Below are 17,858 nucleotides of genomic sequence, written 5' to 3'. Positions count from 1 at the left end.
TCAAAAAACAAACCAAAAAAAAAAAAAGATTGAAAAAATAAAGAAATGTCTGTATTATCACTAGTGTTGCAAATACAGTTTTGTAAATCTTTTTTTATACCTTTGTAAAACCAATGGTTAAGAATGCTACTATAGTTTTAATGCTGTGATTACTTTAAAATTTACTTTATATAGGTGAAATGATCATTTTTCTATTCAACTATTGTTTATAGATGTTGTCTATATTCCCACTAAATGTAGGTATTTTTGCTTTTTTACTTGTTAAACTTCTTATTTGGTGAGTGTTAAGCCATTTTACTGTTATGTAAATTTAAAATATGTTATCTCAAAGACTAAAAAAAGGGAGATGGAATGAGATTGGGAGGGAGGGAAGAAATATCATTATGTTCTTTTTTTTTCAAGGATTTATTTATTTGAAAGATTTACACAGAGAGAGGAGAGGCAGAGAGAGAGAGAGAGAGAGAGAGATCTTCCATCCACTGGTTCACTCCCCAATTGGCAACAGCCAGAGCTGTACCTGAACTGAGAAAGCTCCTGCAGCCAGGAACCAGGAGCTTCTTCCAGGTCTTCCATATGGGTTCAGGGTCTGAAAGACTTGGGCCATCTTCTACAGATTTCCCAGGCCATAGCAGAGAGCTGGATCAGAAGTGGAGCAACTTGGTCTCAAACCAGCACCCATATGGGTGCTAGCACTTTAGGCCAGGACATTAACCTGCTGCACCACAGCGCTGGCCCCTTATTATGTTCTTAGAATTATATCTACAAAGCACACTGAATCTGTTAAAAACTAATTAAAATTAATATTAAAAATTTTTTAATTTGCATTTCCCGGATTGCTAGTGATCTTGAACATTTTTTCATGTGTCTGTTGGCCATTTGGATTTCCTCTTTTGAAAAATGTCTATTGAGGTCCTTGGCCCATCTCTTAAGTGGATTGTTTGTTTTGATGTTGTGGAGTTTCTTGATTTCTTTGTAGATTCTGGTTATCAACACTTTATCTGTTGCATAGTTTGAAAATATTTTTTCCCATTCTGTTGGTTGCCTCTTCACTCTCCTGACTGTTTCTTTTGAAGTACAGAAACTTCTCAATTTGATGCAATCCCAAATGTTAATTTTGGCTTTGACTGCCTGTGCTTCTGGGGTATTTTCCAAGAAGTCTTTGCCAGTACCTATATCTTGCAGGGTTTTTCCTATGTTCTCTAATAATTTGATGATGTCAGGACATAGATTTAAGGCTTTAATCCATGTTGAGTGAATTTTTGTGTAAGATGAAAGGTAGGGGTCTAGCTTCATGATTCTGCACGTGAAAATTCAATTTTCCCAGCACCATTTATTGAATAGACTGTCCTTACTCCAGTGATTGGTTTTGGATCCTTGATCAAATATAAGTTGGCTGTATATGTTTGGATTGCTTTCTAGTGTTTCTATTCTGTTCCATTGGTCTATCCATCTGTTTCTGTACCAGTACCATGCTGTTTTGATTACAACTGCCCTGTAGTATGTCCTGAAATCTGGTATTGTGATGCCTCCGGCTTTGTTTTTGTTATACAAGATTGTTTTAGCTATTCGAGGTCTCCTGTGTCTCCATATGAATTTCAGCATCATTTTTTCCAGAACTGAGAAGAAGGTCTTTGGTATTTTGATTGTTATTACATTGAATCTGTAAATTGCTTTTGGGAGAATGGACATTTTGATGATATTGATTCTTCCAATCCATGACATGGAAGATTTTTCCATTTCTTGGTATCCTCTTCAATTTCTTTCTTTAAGGTTTTGTAATTTTCATCGTAGAGATCTTTAACATCCTTGGTTAAGTTTATTCCAAGGTATTTGATTATTTTTGTAGCTATTGTGAATGGGATTGATCTTAGAAGTTCTTCCTCAGCCATGGCATTGATCCATAAGCTGTACTTTGGAAATTTATATTCATCAAATAAAAGTTAAAAAAATAAAAATAAAAAAATAAAGCTTTTAAAGACACCAAAAAAATTTTTTAAAAAGCTCAAACAAAAAAAATGAATCATCAGAAAATATTAAAAAAGCTATATTCCACAAATCAGAAAATCTAGAAGAAATGAATTGATTACTGGACACATTCAATATATAAAGAATGAGGCACAAAGATAGGGATAACATGAATATACCAATAACTAAGACAGGCTGACTCAGTATTAAAGGTCCTCCCAACAAATAAAATCCTATGACTGGATGACTTCACTGGTGAATTCTGCAAAACATTTAAAGAGGAATTAATCCCATTCTTTTCAATTTATTTAAAATAATGGAAAGAGAGGGAATCCTCCCAAACTCCTTTTATGAGGCAAGAAACCCCTTAAGTCCAAAATAAGAAAAAGATAAAACAAAGAGAAATTATAGATCAATATCCCTGATAAACATAGATGCAACCACCCTCAACAAAATACTAGCTAATTGAATCCAACAACACATCAGAAAGAACAACCACTTGAACCAAGTGGGATTTATACCAATGTTGCAGGGATGGTTCAACATGTGCAAATCAATAAACATGATCCATCACATTTTTTAACAAATTGAAGAATTAAAACCATATGATAATATCAATAGATTCAGAGAAAACATTTGATAAAATACGGCATCTTTTCATGAAAAAAACCTTAAACAAATTGTGTATAGAAGGAATACACCTTAACATAATCAAGCTAATATATGACAAACCCATAGCCAGCATTTTTTGAAAGGGAAAAAGTTGGAAGCATTTCCACTAAGATCCAGAACAAGACAAAGATGCCTACTTTTATTGTTACTACTATTATAATTCTATTAGTATTAGCAATTGAAAAAAAAGAAATCAAAAGGATACAAATTGGAAGGACATCAAATTACCCCTGTTCATAGATGACAAGATCATATATAGAGAGGAATAAAAACAGTCCACTAGGAGACTTTTGGAACTCATAAAAGAGTTTGGAAAAGTAGCGGTATATAAAATCAACACACAAAAATAAAAAGCCTTTGTATACACAGACAATGCCACAGATGAGAAAGAAATTTTAAGATCAATCCCATTCACAATAGCTGCAAAAAATTAAATACTTGGAATAAATTTAACAAAGGATGTCTAAAATCTCTATAATTAATATTACAAAACATTAAAGAAAGAAGTAGGAGACATAAAAAGTAGAAAATCTTCCACATTCATGGATTGGAAGAATCAACATCATCAAAATGTCCATAGTACCAAAAGCAATTTACAGATTCAGCATAATCCCAATTAAAGTAACAAGGCCATTCTTCTCATATCTAGAAAAAGTAATGCTAAAATTCATATGAAAACACAAGAGATCCCGAATAACTAAAGCAATTTTATACAACAAAAACAAAGCCAGAGGTATCACAATACCAGATTTCAAGATATACTACAGGGCAGTTATCATCAAAACAGCTTGGTACTAGCACAAAAATAGACATGTAGAACAAAGGAACAGAATAGAAACTCCAGGAATCAATCCACACACCTACAACTAACTAATCTTTGACAAAGGAGCTAAAATCAATCTCTGGAGTAAGAACAGTCTCTTCGACAAATGGTACTAGGAAAACTAGATCTCCATATAAGAAGTATGAAACAAGATCCCTATCTTACACTTTACACAAATATCCACTCAAAATGCATCAAAGATATAAATCTATGACCCAATACCATCAAATTACTAGAGACCTTTGGGGAAACTCTGCATGATACTGGCATAGGCAAAAATTTCTTGGAAAAGATCCCAGAAGCACAGGCAATTAAAACCAAAATTGACAGATGGGATCACATCAAGCTGAGAAGCTTTTGTACTACAAAACAAATTCTCAGCAATGTGACGAAGCAACTGACAGAATGGGAGAAAATATTTGCAAACTATGCAACTGATAAAGGATTAATATACAGAATCTATAAAGAGCTCAAGAAACTCAACAACAGAACAATCAAGCTAGTAAAGAAATGGGCAGAGGACTTGAATGGGCATTTTTTCATGAGAGAAATTCAAATGGCCAACAGACAGTTGAAAAAATGCTCAGGATCACTAGCCAGCAGGGAAATGCAAATCAAAACCACAATGAGGTTTCACCTCACTCCAGTTGGAATGCTCTCATACAGAAATCAACAAAGAAAAAATGCTTGCGAGGATGTGGGGGAAATGGTACCCTATTCACTGTTAGTGAGGTGTAAATTGGTGTAGCCAGTGAGGAAGACAGTATGGAAATCTAAATATGGTCTATATATGATACTAAATGATCCAGCCATCACACTCCTATGAATTAATCCAAACCAAAAGAAATCAGCATATTTTTTAATTTAAATTTTTTTATTTATATAAATGGAACAAATTTCATCTATCTCATACATACAGATAAGAACATAATGACACTTCCCACCCCATCCTCAATCCCTCCTTTATGCCCACACTTCCCACACTTCCTCCTACTTCCTTTCTTATTTTTCTTTTAATTTTTTCTATAATATATTTTTTTCTTTGAGAACAAGTTTTATTATTAATTGAAGAAGCACCCAAGGAATCAAGCAATAGAATTGGGCACTTAGGCTTATCTAAAACTTGAGGCATAAGACTATCCTCCACTTAATACACTAAAAAGAAGTAAATCTTTGAGAACAAGTTTTACTATTAACTCTCATAATTCAATTCTTTGAGTACAGAGGTCATACATGGGAAGTTAGTGCACAGTGACTCCTGCTGTTAATTTAACAATTAACACTCTTATGTATGATGTTAGTGATCACTTCAGGCTCTTTACATGAACTGCCTAGGCTATGGAAACTCTTTGGATCCACAAACTCCATCAGTATTTAGACAAGGTCATAGGCAAAGTGAAGTTCTCTCCTCCCTTCAGAGAAAATACATCCATCTTTGATGACCACTTCTTTCCACTGGGGTTTCACCCACAGAGGCCTTCATGTAGGACAATTTTTGCCACAGTGTCTTGGCTTTCCATGCCTGAAATGCTCTTGTGGGTTTTTCAGCCAGACCAGAATGCATTAAGGGCTGATGCTGAGGTCAGAGTGCTACTTAAAGTGATTGTCATTCTATGAGTCTGCTGTATGGACTGCTTCCCATGTTGGAGTATTCACACCTTTTTAATTCTATCTATTATTATTATAAGTATTATCTTTTGGATAAGGACTCCCATTCAGACACCATGTAATAGGAATAAAAGTCTTGAGATACGCAAAATCATTTATTAAGTAATTGACAAATCATCTACCATGTGCCAAGCTTAATGCTAAATGTTAGAGGTAAAAAGAATTAAACTCAGCTTCTAACCTTAATGAGTTCACAGTCCCTGGAGGTGGCAAACAACTGTGGATTCTCAGCATGAATCATTTGGAAAAAACCTTCCTTTAAAAAGATATAGAATTTAATGGTCCTCAGATCACACTTCTAAGTTGGATTTAAACGACATATGTACCCTGATAACTTAAGCTTCCATATCTATCTTGGATCTGGTCTCTGACAACTGTCATGGTCACTTGTTTACTTATACTTCTACATGTGTATACTTAGCAGTCATTTCTAAAGTACAATCATGGGGATGTATTTGGTATGAAAATAATGTTCAGTGTCCAAAGTTGAATTCCTGATATCTCATGCCAAACTAACTCCTTCATTATGTCAATTTCACTATTCCAAACGTTGTTGTTAAAAGCCTAGGTGATTAATTAATTCTATCCATCTTTTGAACCTTATATGGAGTCTGAAACTGCTGTGACACTTTATCTGAATTTTCAATCAAACCTTAATCCAAGTTGCTACCATTTTGTACCTGGATTATTTAAAGAAAATCATCATTAGTTTCCTGTTCCCATTCATAACCCTCATGTTCTATTTAAACTGCTTCTCCATCTTAGTATTGTAAATTAAATATTAGATTCATGCAAAATTTAAAGACTGAGAATTACATGGAAGGTGTTAAATGTTTATTTAATGAATAAGTACTTGAGCAACCATGATGGAACAGAGATAAAGTTAAGAAGATAATTTATACTTAAGGAGAGGTTCAAAACATATTTGCAAATGAAGGGGTAAGGATAAGAATTTTGATAGTAATTCAGGAGGGTTTACGTTCACGATAAAAGTATCATCATGAAAGTCATATTGTATTCTTCTGCCATTCATATGGAGTCACCAATAAAATCTGATCTATAATCCCTGGTCTTTGAATGATAGCTCTCAGTACTTGTTTTTAAATAACTTGATAATCCCTTGCTTGATTTCCTGGGTTCGCACTCCATAAACGATGGGGTTGAGGGCTGGTGGGATGAGGTGATGCAGGACATTGAGAAGAATAGGTACCTCTGAGGGAATCTTCTTTCCTGCCTTGTTTGTGAAGATGAAGACTAGCAGTAGTGTATAAAAGAAAAGTATAAGGATGAGGTGGGAACCACAAGTACTCAAAGCCTTGGTGGATGCACCCCTTGACTGTAGACGCATAACAGCCCTCAGGATGAAGCAGTAAGATAGCAAGATGAGCATCAGGTCAGAACCTAGTAGGCACCAAACACTTACAAACTGGTAGATTTTATTTAAGTGAATATTCCCACAGGAGAGCTTCACCACAGAAATGTTGGCACAGATACAGTTCTCCACCACATTGCTGGCACAATAATTGAGCCTAGCAGCCAGAACTGGAGTGGGCAGTGTGGCTAGCAGATTGCGGAAGATGATGAAGAAAGCGGCATTAATGACAAACTGTTCAGTAACAATAGATGGGTAGCGAAGAGGGTGGCAAATAGCCACATAGCGGTCATAGGCCATGACCAGAAAAGTGGAAGATTCCATGGGAAGGAAGGTATTCATGATGAACATCTGCAGGAAACATCCAGCAAAGCTTATAAGCTTCATATTGAACCAGAAGATGAGCAGGACCTGCTGGAGGCATTGTTTTCAAAAACTCTGTATATATTGTATATATTCCTGTATATATGTCTAATTACAGAGTACTCACCTCAAAGGAAAACATTCTGATGGTTTTAACCACCCCTGGACCCAAATAAAAATCCCAAAACACCAACCAGGACAATTTCCTTCTATGTGCAACCTGGTTACCAGAGCCTGAATTATACCCTTTCAATCCATGTAGAAATTCTTAGTTTAAAAAATGTTTATTTGGGGCAGGCATTCTGCACAATGATTACACACTGCTTAGGAAGCCCACATCCCATATTAAATGCATGAGTATGAATCTTGGCTCCATTCCCAATTCAAATTTCTTGCTAATGTGCACCCTTGGAGACATCAGATGATGGCTGAAATATTTGAGCCCCTGTCACCTGCTTGGGAGACCCAGACTTAGTTTCTGGCTCCTGGTTTCATCTCCAGTCTCAACTGTTGCAGGCATTTGGAGAATGAGCCAACAGATTGAAGCTATCTGTCTATCTGTCTGACTCTGTGTCCTTCAAATAAAAAAATCTTAAAAGTTTCTTTGTAGCCCTATTGCATTTTGAGCTCCAAAGTTCTTACTCAAAATCCAGGAACATCACACCCAGTAAATCCTGCATTTATATTTGGACATATTCTAACTCCTCCAATACACAAAAGAATCCTCCCCCTAACCATGTTTCCTATCTTAGCATATGACACAGCACGTAACCAATTATAGTTAGTAATATAAATTCCAGAGCCCTTGGGTGTACTTTTGGGATAATTTGGAGATGAGGAGAGTTTCCCTGGAAGAAAAAGGTTAAAATACCACCCCTTAGACACTGAGACAGAACTTGTCAACTGAGGAATCATGAAAAAAGATGACATGGGCACTAAGAATTAGAGAGGACATATCTGGGAGTTGTGATGGACCTCCTATGATGGTGTGGGTGACAAATCAAGTGTGTTCCTTCAAGGGCTGATAGCAGCAAAACAAGGTATTGTATAGAGAAAGGTGACCGAGTTCCTAAAAGGGATTCCAAGGAGAATCTGACCTTAGGGATGACTGTGAGGCAAAGGATGACATCCAGAACAGAGAGGATGGCAAGCAGGTAATACATGGGCCCATGTAGAGACACTTCATGCCAGATGGCAAATAGTAGCACAGCATTGGCCCCAAGTGCCAAGATCAGGAGAGGAGCCAGGAGGATAGAAAGCCAGTGCTGTGTATCTTGCATGCCTGGGAAGCAGACCATCAGGAATTCAGTCACCTGGGTTCCTGAGTTGTTCAGGGACAATACCATGATGGACAAGCAGGACTGGAAATGGCTGAAAGGAAAGAGGCATGGATTCAGGTTGTTCTATCAGTAACCTCTTAATTTCTTTATCTGCCTCCATTCTAAGCTTTCAATTTTATCTACCATTATATTGACATAATAATCTAAAATTTAAATGGACCACATTGCTCCTTGTTAAAACAATTTCCTTTGCATTTACAACTTCCAATTCCAATTCCAGACAGAATTCACAGCTTCCTCACACACATGTGGATTCAATCACATCTGTGGAACATCCTTAGCTTTGCCTCACTTCTGGGATTTTACTTGTGTCAGATTATTCTCAGAGGATTCATGTTTTTATTCTCTGGTAACTAACTTCTGCTTGTCTTATTCTATCTATTCCAGTGGTTACATTTCATGAAAATGTTTCTGCTTGTAACTCATTTTTCACCTCACTTTTTCCATTACTTCTCTATAATACTTAAATACTCCAAGCATTTTACTATTAAGGCATTAATAAACATTTCTATAATATTTGAGGTTTCCTATTTGTTTTCCAAAAGCCTGTGCTCTTTCCACAAGGAATGAAATTAATCACCTGGTAACTTACTAGTCATTCTATAAGTACAGTTCAGATAAACAGGAACAAGACCAAGGAAGTATGTGGTGCATCAAGTAGTTGGGTCCTTATCACCTATGTAGGAGAACTGAATTGAGTTCCTGGCTCCCAGCTATGGCCTGGCTCAGTCCCACCTATTGTGAGCATTTAAGAACTGAATTAGCAAATGAAATCTTTTTATCATCTAATCTATCTATCCATCTCTATTTTTTCATCTCAAATATAAATAAATAATCCAAGGGTATTGCTTCAGATAAAACAGCCCTAGCCCCACCTCTACTCAGTTTCAGTTATTGAATTGTTTACTTCTTTTATTATCTTAATGCTTTTAACAGTAACTCTGGCCAGTATCCATTCTCCTAATTTGAAGTCTCCTCTTCTCATGGACCTCTGGGAATTCTACAGATTCCTTTTTTATGGTTTTATTTCTCAGCCTGTCCTATAGTTCTTATCCCCCTCTCTTAGATGGATCAAAGCTCATTAAGGTAAGGGACAAGATGTCATTTATTGTTTCTGATATTTGACACAAATGCAGACAGCTACATTATGCCTCTAATGATCAGAGAAGGAATCCTCCTCTCCAATTGGTCTCCCTACCAGAGACAGTCCATAAGGTCCACTGATCCACATTCTAGATACTCATGCACCCAGGGGGTCCTCACCTGTGAACACCTAGAGAATAATATTCTCTGAAATGAATAATGAAAGTCAAAGAACAAATTGTAAGTATCACGTATGTTTGACTTTCCAGTATATAACTCCCCAAAATACTTACAGAAAAAAAGTCTTCCAAATAGCAGTTTGAACACCTAGTAGCAATGACCATGTCAGATGATGTGTGACTCCTCAGCTTCTCACTGACACTGTACATACAGCTTTGGCCCCTTGATGGCTTTATAAAGATGGCATTCTCCTGTGTCTGCACAAAGAGTTGGTTTGGGAATCCTGCTCCCATGGGCTCCTGCCTCACTGCAGATACTCAAACACCCCCAAAACGAGGTTTCTGCTTTTAAATTACAGTGAAATAAAATAGTGGTAATTTACTTATAATGTCCCCTGAAGTGCCATGGGTTGAACTGTATTATTTGCAATGGAAAGGAATATCATTTAGACAGGGAGGATTTATCTAAGAGATCCTTTAAGATAAATGTCAACACTTAAGAAATTCACTTCATCTTATACATACTTATACATATTCAATTTCTTGAAAATTTTTTTCAAAATGAAGACTTTCTGATGATTTATTTTACCATTAATTTTACAGAGTTTTAGTAATATCTTCATTCAGGGAAAAATAAACCACTTAAGGGAAAATAATTGAACAGAATCCTGAGCACTCAAACAAAGTGAGTATATTCAGGCAGCCATTTAGCCTCCCAGTAAAGATACCCGTTAAAACTCCCATATTCCAAAACAGAGTAACTGGGTTTGGGTTTCAGCTCCAGGTACTAGTACTAGCTTCCTACTAATACAGATTCTGGGAGGCAGAGGGCAATGGTTCAAGAGTCTGGGTCTCTGCCACCCACATGGGAGACCTATACTGAGCTCCCAGTTGCAAGCTTTGACCTCGTTCAGCCCCAGCAATTACAGATATTTGGAGAGTGAATCAATGAATAGGAACCTTGTCTGTCTGTCTGTCTACCTATCTCTGTGTTTTACAAAAAAAAAAAAAAAAAAAAGAAATTAGTTTTCTTTTTTTTTTTTTTTTTTTTTTTTTTGACAGGCAGAGTGGACAGTGAGAGAGAGAGACAGAGAGAAAGGTCTTCCTTTGCCATTGGTTCACCCTCCAATGGCTGCCGCGTCCAGCACCGGCGCGCTGCAGCCAGCGCACCGCGCTGATCCGATGGCAGGAGCCAGGAGCCAGGTGCTTTTCCTGGTCTCTCATGGGGTGCAGGGCCCAAGCATCTGGGCCATCCTCCACTGCACTCCCTGGCCACAGCAGAGAGCTGGCCTGGAAGAGGGGCAACCGGGACAGAATCCGGCGCCCCGACCGGGACTAGAACCTGGTGTGCTGGCGCCGCTAGGCGGAGGATTAGCCTAGTGAGCCGCGGCGCCAGCGAGAAATTAGTTTTTAAGAGCATATATTTCATCTAACTGTAGTAATCAAAAATGTTTTGAGGATTATCACTGAAAGAATAGTAGAAGAATGCATTAAATTGAATTAATCTAAAGTATACTAGAAGTATAAAATAGGAATACAAAATATAGCATGTGAAAATAAACATAATACTGTGATATCCATAAACTACTCAGTCATTTTATTTACATGAATGGACTAAGTATTCCAAGTAGAATATTAAAGACTATTGAATTGAAAATATTCATGGTGCTTACAAAAAAGACACTTTAAAATAAGCATCAAGAATGCTTAATAATAAAATAATAGAAAAATACACATCATGAAAATACTAATCATGAATGTCAGGTAACCATATTAATATGACTAATGAATGCATTAAGGCAAGAAGTATTAATAATGACAGACATTTTATAATGATAACTGACAAAAACAAACAAACTAACAAACCCACAATCATGGTGAGGGAATTGAACATAACTTTCCAGAAAGATGACAGAACAAGCTTATAGAAATAAAATTCATGCAGATATAAAAGATTAGAATGGTATAATTAACAAATGTAGCCCAATTGCCATGTATTGAACATCACAATAGGATATTCTTTCCAAGTGTATATAAAGTATTTCCCAAAAACAATTAAATTTATAAATTAAAAAGTATCAACAAATTTCAAACTATTGAAATTATTTAGAATAAGTCCTCTCATCACAATGAATTAAACTATGAAGCAATAATAATATCTAGAAGACCCACTATTTATAAAAATCAAATGATATTTAAATAATCTATGAGTTCAAGAAACAGAAACATTAGTGAGAAAAGTGTCATTGTTTTGTTATTTTATTTTTATGTCTGGTTTAATAAAAGACAACTAGAGAAATTTCAATATGACAGAATAGGGAACAGCATACTGCAATAGGCTAGGAATAAGTAGTAATATACATATTAGTAATATATATGTGAAGAACATTCTCAGGAGAGAGTTACAGAGAAAACCACAGTGGGAATTCTGTGGAAGGAAGAGGACTCTGTGGGTCTATGTACAAAGTGCAGATGTGCAGTACAAACAGACAATACATGACTCCAGTAGCCAAGAGCTGAAGAAAGTGCCAGCTTTGGAGACTGAGGTAAGATCAGACTTCAGAAACCCATGCCACTGGTGAGATAGATGGAAGAAGGGTGTGGTGTGAGTCTTGCCTGGAGCCCTAAGGGGGACAGGGTACCCACTGGCCCAGTAAAATGAAGGGGCACATTTCTCTTACCCCATCCCCCTCATGGTGTCTGGCAACCAGCTGAGAGAGGGCGAGCACAAATTTGGGGATAATCAGCAGCTGTGGAGGCCCTTGTGTGCCCACAGCAGAGCTGAGACAAAACCCATCTTCTCAGCAGTACTGGCAACAGCAGATCTGGAGCAACTGACTGGGAGAAGGCAATATTCGGCCAGAAGCTCTTGAGTACATGTGTGATCCAGAGATTCTAGCATAGGGAAAAATCTATGTTGCCACAAATTTTGTGTCTGACTAGAAAGATTGACAGGGGGCTGGGCACCCATGCAAGACTGTGAGATGCTCCCAGACTCTCAACATAGCAAAGTCTCCAGGGATCAAACCGCCTGGGCAGAGCACCCACAGGCATCTGGCTCTGGAAATGTCTACCTCTCTGTAGACTAGACATGCTAGCAGGATGGAATAGATCCTCTGCACCCCATGACTATGGGAGATTTGTGTGCTAAGGTTGTGGGAACTCTGTGACTACATAAGAGGGCACAGTGTGTAGTTATGTCTCTGGGCAAACACTGTGTGGGGTTCAATATGTTCAGAGCTCCCTGATTTCCTGGGGTGAGTCATTGCAGCAGGATCCATTCTCAGAGGGAGGGCTTCACTAACCCTTTGCATGGTCCATATGGCAGCACAAATGAGTATTGCACCCACTGAGGGCTAACAGCTGGGCATTGATCACCTTGGAAGAAAGAAAGTGAGGGTATGACCACAAAAACAGTAGTGACAATACCCCCCACTTCTGTGAACAAGAGGAGATCTATTACATCCAATTTGAGTGTCAACTGTATACTCACCCCTACTGGAGCACTGACCAAAGCTCCCTGGCCACATCCAGCATGCACCTCTGAGTTTTAACTGAAAGTGCAGACATTACACTAAGCCACAGAGGCATAGTCCATAGATAAAAGCCATCAGAGGAAAAAAATCAGTAAGTATCTCTTCAAATGCTTAAAAATAAACACAGAAACTCAAACAAGAATTAGGAAGACCACATGATGGTGCCAAAGAAACATAGTCTGACCAAAAGAGAGAGAGAGAGAGAGAGATATCAGAAAAAATAAAACCAGTATTAGAAATTTATGGGGGAGAGTTCCAAAATGGTGAAATAAGGAGGGCGCTTACTGCCATAGCTCAGGATAATATAGTTTTAAAAAAGTGGAGAAAGTGTAGTCTCAGGGAAGAGCTAGGGAAAAAACAGTAGAGGAAACTCTACTGAAATTAGAGGGACATGGTGGACCTACATGGAGGGCATAGGCACTCAGGGTTAAGGACTCCAGCAGCCGAGATCCTATGCACCAGTACAGGAAAGTGAGGTGAGATGAAACTGTAGTAGCCCAGGCCACTGGCAAAAGAGCAGCAGGAAGAGCCTAAAGAGAACGAGGCTTGAAGCCCTGTTGGGGACAATGGACCAGCCAAACTAGAGGAGGAAAAAAATTTTAAAAAGATGAGTCAGATATGTATCTCTTTCTGATCACTTTAGAAAAGTGTACTGTCTCGAGGGAACTATATAATGATTAAGGGACAAATTCAACAGGAAAACTAAACTATTGTAAACGTATATGCTCCTAATTACAGGGCACCTGGCTATTTAGAAGAAATGTTAAGAAATTTAAAGAGAGACTTAGACTCCAAAACAACAGTATTAGGGGACCTCAATACCCCACTTTCAGCAATGGACAGATCAAGCAGACAGAAAATCAACATGGAAACAGCAGATTTAATCAACACTATAGACCAAATGGACCTAACAGATACCTACAGAACTTTTCATGCTATAGTTGAAAAATACACATTCTTCTCAGCAGTACATGGAACTTTCTGTAGGACTGACCACATACTAGACCATAAAGCAAGTCTCAGCAAATTCAAAAGAATCAAAATCATACCATGCATTTTCTCAGACCACAATGGAATGAAGCTGCAAATCAACAACTCAGGAATCTCTAGAACATATACAAACACATGGAGACTGAACAACATGCTCCTGAATGAACAATGGGTCATAGAAGAAATCAAAAGAGAAATAAAAAATTTCTGGAATCAAATGAAGATAACAACACAACATATCAAAACTTATGGGATAGAGCAAAAGCAGTGTTAAGAGGAAAGTTTATAGCAATAGCTGACTACATCAAGAAATTGGAAAGGCACCAAATAAATGAGCTATCAATGCATGTCAAGGATCTGGAAAAACTACAGAAAACCAACCCCAAAACTAGTAGAAGAAATAATTAAAATTAGAGAAGAAATAAACAAAATTGAATTAAAAATACAGAAGATAGGCAAAATGAATATCTGGTTGTTTTTTTTTTTTTTCAAAAAATAAACAAAATTGACACACCACTTCCCAACTAATCAAAAAAAAGCAGAGAGAAGACCCAAATCAATAAAATTAGAGATGAAGAGGGAAGTAACAATAGACAACATGGAAATTAAAAGAGTCATCAGAAATTACTACAAAGAGTTTTACGTGAACAAACTGGGAAACCTAGAAGAAATGGATACATACAAACTGGACACATACAACCTACCTAATTGATCCATGAAGACATAGAATACCTAAACAGACTCATAACCAAGACAGAAATTGAATCAGCAAAAAGGCCCTACAAACAAAGAAAAGCCCAGGACCAGATGGATTCACTGCTGAATTCTACCATACATTTAAAAAGAACTAACTCCAATTCTTCTCAAGCTATTCAAAGCAATTGAAAGAGAGAAAATCCTCCCAAATTCTTTCTATGAAGCCAGCACCATCTTCATTCCTAAACCTGAAAAAGATGCAAAAAAGAAAGAGAATTACAGAAAAATTTTATTGATGAACATAGACACAAAAATCCTCAATAAAATTCTAGCCAATAGAATCCAACAACACATCAGAAAGATCACCCACCCAGACCAAGTGGGATTTATCCCTGGTATGCAGGGATGGTTCAACATTAACAAATCAATCAACGTGACACACCACATGAACAAACTGCAGAAGAAAAACCATATGATTATCTCAATAGATGCAGAGAAAGCATTTGATAAAATACAACACCCTTTCATGATGAAAACTCAGAGCAAATAGGTTATAGAAGGAACATTACTCAACACAGTCAAGGCAATTTATGACAAACCAATGGCCAGCATTCTATTGAATGTTGAAAACTTGGAAGAACTTCAACTGAAATCCAGTACCATACAGGGATGCATACTCTCACCATTGCTATTCAATATAGTACTGGAAATTTTAGCCAGAGTCATTAGGCAAGAAAAAGATATCAAAGAGATACAAAATGGGTAGGATGAAGTCAACAGATGACACGATTCTTTCTTTAGGGTACCCAAAGAACTCTACTAAGAGACTATTGGAAATCATAGAAGAGTTGGCCTAGTAGCAGGATATAAAATCAATGCACAAAAATCAACAGCCTTTGTATATACAGAAAATGACACAGCTAAGAAAGAACATCTAAGATCAATCCCATTCACAATAGCTACAAAAACAATCAAATACCTTGGAATAAACTTAACCAAGGACGTTAAAGATCTCTACGATGAAAATTACAAAACCTTAAAGAAAGAAATAGAAGAGGATACCAAAAAATGGAAAAATCTTCCATGTCATGGATTGGAAGAATCAATATCAAAATGTCCATTCTCCCAAAAGCAATTTATAGATTCAATGCAATACCAATCAAGATACCAAAGACCTTCTTCTCAGATCTAGAAAAAATGATGCTGAAATTCATATGGAGACACAGGACACCTCGAATAGCTAAAGCAATCTAGTACAACAAAAACAAAGCCTGAGGCATCACAATACCAGATTTCAGGACATACTACAGGGCAGTTGTTATCAAAACAGCATGGTACTGGTACAGAAACAGATGGATAGACCAATGGAACAGAATAGAAACACTAGAAAGCAATCCAAACATATACAGCCAACTTATATTTGATCAAGGATCCAAAACCAATCACTGGAGTAAGGACAGTCTATTCAATAAATGGTGCTGGGAAAATCAGATTTCCACATGCAGAAGCATGAACAAAGACCCCTACCTTTCATCTTACACAAAAATTCACTCAACATGGATTAAAGACTTAAATCTACTGTCGCTCCCCCTCTTCGTGGAGGAGCAACACTAAACCCTGCCTAGGCTTCATATCCGAGTCACGGCACCATTATGTTGCTCCCCCTCTTCGTGGAGGAACAACACTAAACCCTGCCTAGGCTTCATATCCGAGTCACGGCACCATTATGTCGCTCCCCCTCTTCATGGAGGAACGACACTAAACCCTGCCTAGGCTTCATATCCGAGTCACGGCACCATTATGTCGCTCCCCCTCTTCGTGGAGGAATGACACAGGACCCTGCGCTGCTCTTTCGTCTGCTCGGCCCTCCCCGGGTTTGCTGCTGGTTCTTCCCGGGTTGGCTACTATCCCTTCCACCTCCGTGGAAGGGCAGTTCCCCCTGGCCACATTCCCCACTTCCGCAGGGGAGCGGCACACCGCCGGCCGGCTTTCTCGGGGGCTGCACAGGTGTTCCTTCAGCTAGATGTTCCCCTTAGATGTTCCTGGTGAATGCCGTCTCTCTCCTTTATAGTCCTCCTCCGCCAATCCTAACTCGGCTGCCCACACGCCGAGTACGCTGCTCTCCTCCAATCAGGAGTAGGTCCTACAGTTTATTGGTTGAACTGGAGGCAGCTGCGTAGAAGCTGTTTTCTCCTCTCCCAGCGCCATATTGTGGGAGAGCAGATGCATAGAATAAGTCTTAATTCCATTAACTCAGTCTAGTCCTGGTTGCTCCCCACAATCTACGACCCAACACCATCAAATTATTAGAGAGCATTGGAGAAACTCTGCAAGATATAGGTACTGGCAAAGACTTCTTGGAAAATACCCCAGAAGCACAGGCAGTCAAAGCCAAAATTAACATTTGGGATTGCATCAAATTGAGAAGTTTCTGTATTGCAAAAAAAAAAACAGTCAGGAAAGTGAAGAGGCAACCAACAGAATGGGAAAAAATATTCGCAAACTATGCAACAGATAAAGTGTTGATAACCAGAATCTACAAAGAAATCAAGAAACTCCACAACATCAAAACAAACAATCCACTTAAGAGATGGGCTAAGGACCTCAATAGACATTTTTCAAAAGAGGAAATCCAAATGGCCAACAGACACATGAAAAAATGTTCAAGATCACTAGCAATCAGGGAAATGCAAATCAATACCACAATGTGGTTTCACCTCGCCCCAGTTAGAAGTTGGCTCACATAGAGAAGTCTACCAACAACAGATGCTGGCGAGGATGTGGGGAAAAAGGGACACTAACCCACTGTTGGTGGGAATGCAAACTGATAAAGCCACTGTGGAAGTAGGTCTGGAGATTCCTCAGAAACCTGAATATAACCCTACCATACAACCCAGCCATACCACTCCTTGGAATTTACCCAAAGGAAATTAAATTGGCAAATAAAAGAGCTATCTGCACCTCAATGCTTAGTGCAGCTCAATTCACCATTGCTAAGACATAGAATCAATGTAAATGCCTGTCAATACATGCTCAAGCTGACTTGCCCCAAATGGTAGAGTTAGAAACATACCAGGGGATTCCAATTCAATCCCATCAAGGTGGCATGTACCAATGCCATCTCACTAGTCCCAGTGATCAATTTCTGTTCACAATTGATCATAATGAAAG

The 17,858-nt window shown here is 38.0% G+C and overlaps 2 protein-coding genes across 2 annotated transcripts in view; both read right to left on the bottom strand.

The window, feature by feature from the left end:
- Window positions 1–17,858, bottom strand: part of LOC103350505 (olfactory receptor 52N1) — a 189,437-nt gene that overhangs the window by 133,969 nt on the left and 37,610 nt on the right. The gene's annotated exons all lie outside the window — the stretch shown is intronic.
- On the bottom strand, window positions 6,216–8,224 carry LOC100356944 (olfactory receptor 56A4-like). The gene is made up of 2 exons (XM_017348157.4): window positions 7,961–8,224; window positions 6,216–6,911 (listed from the first exon to the last, which is right to left on the bottom strand). The coding sequence occupies exons 1-2, from the start codon at window positions 8,207–8,209 to the stop codon at window positions 6,216–6,218; spliced, it is 945 nt and encodes a 314-aa protein (XP_017203646.1). The 5' UTR covers window positions 8,210–8,224.

Source organism: Oryctolagus cuniculus, chromosome 1, assembly GCF_051225735.1.
Source record: "Oryctolagus cuniculus isolate XC-2025 breed Fujian yellow rabbit chromosome 1, ASM5122573v1, whole genome shotgun sequence".
In the NCBI taxonomy this organism is placed as follows: Eukaryota; Metazoa; Chordata; class Mammalia; order Lagomorpha; family Leporidae; genus Oryctolagus; species Oryctolagus cuniculus.
This window is presented reverse-complemented; position numbering and strand designations above follow the sequence as displayed.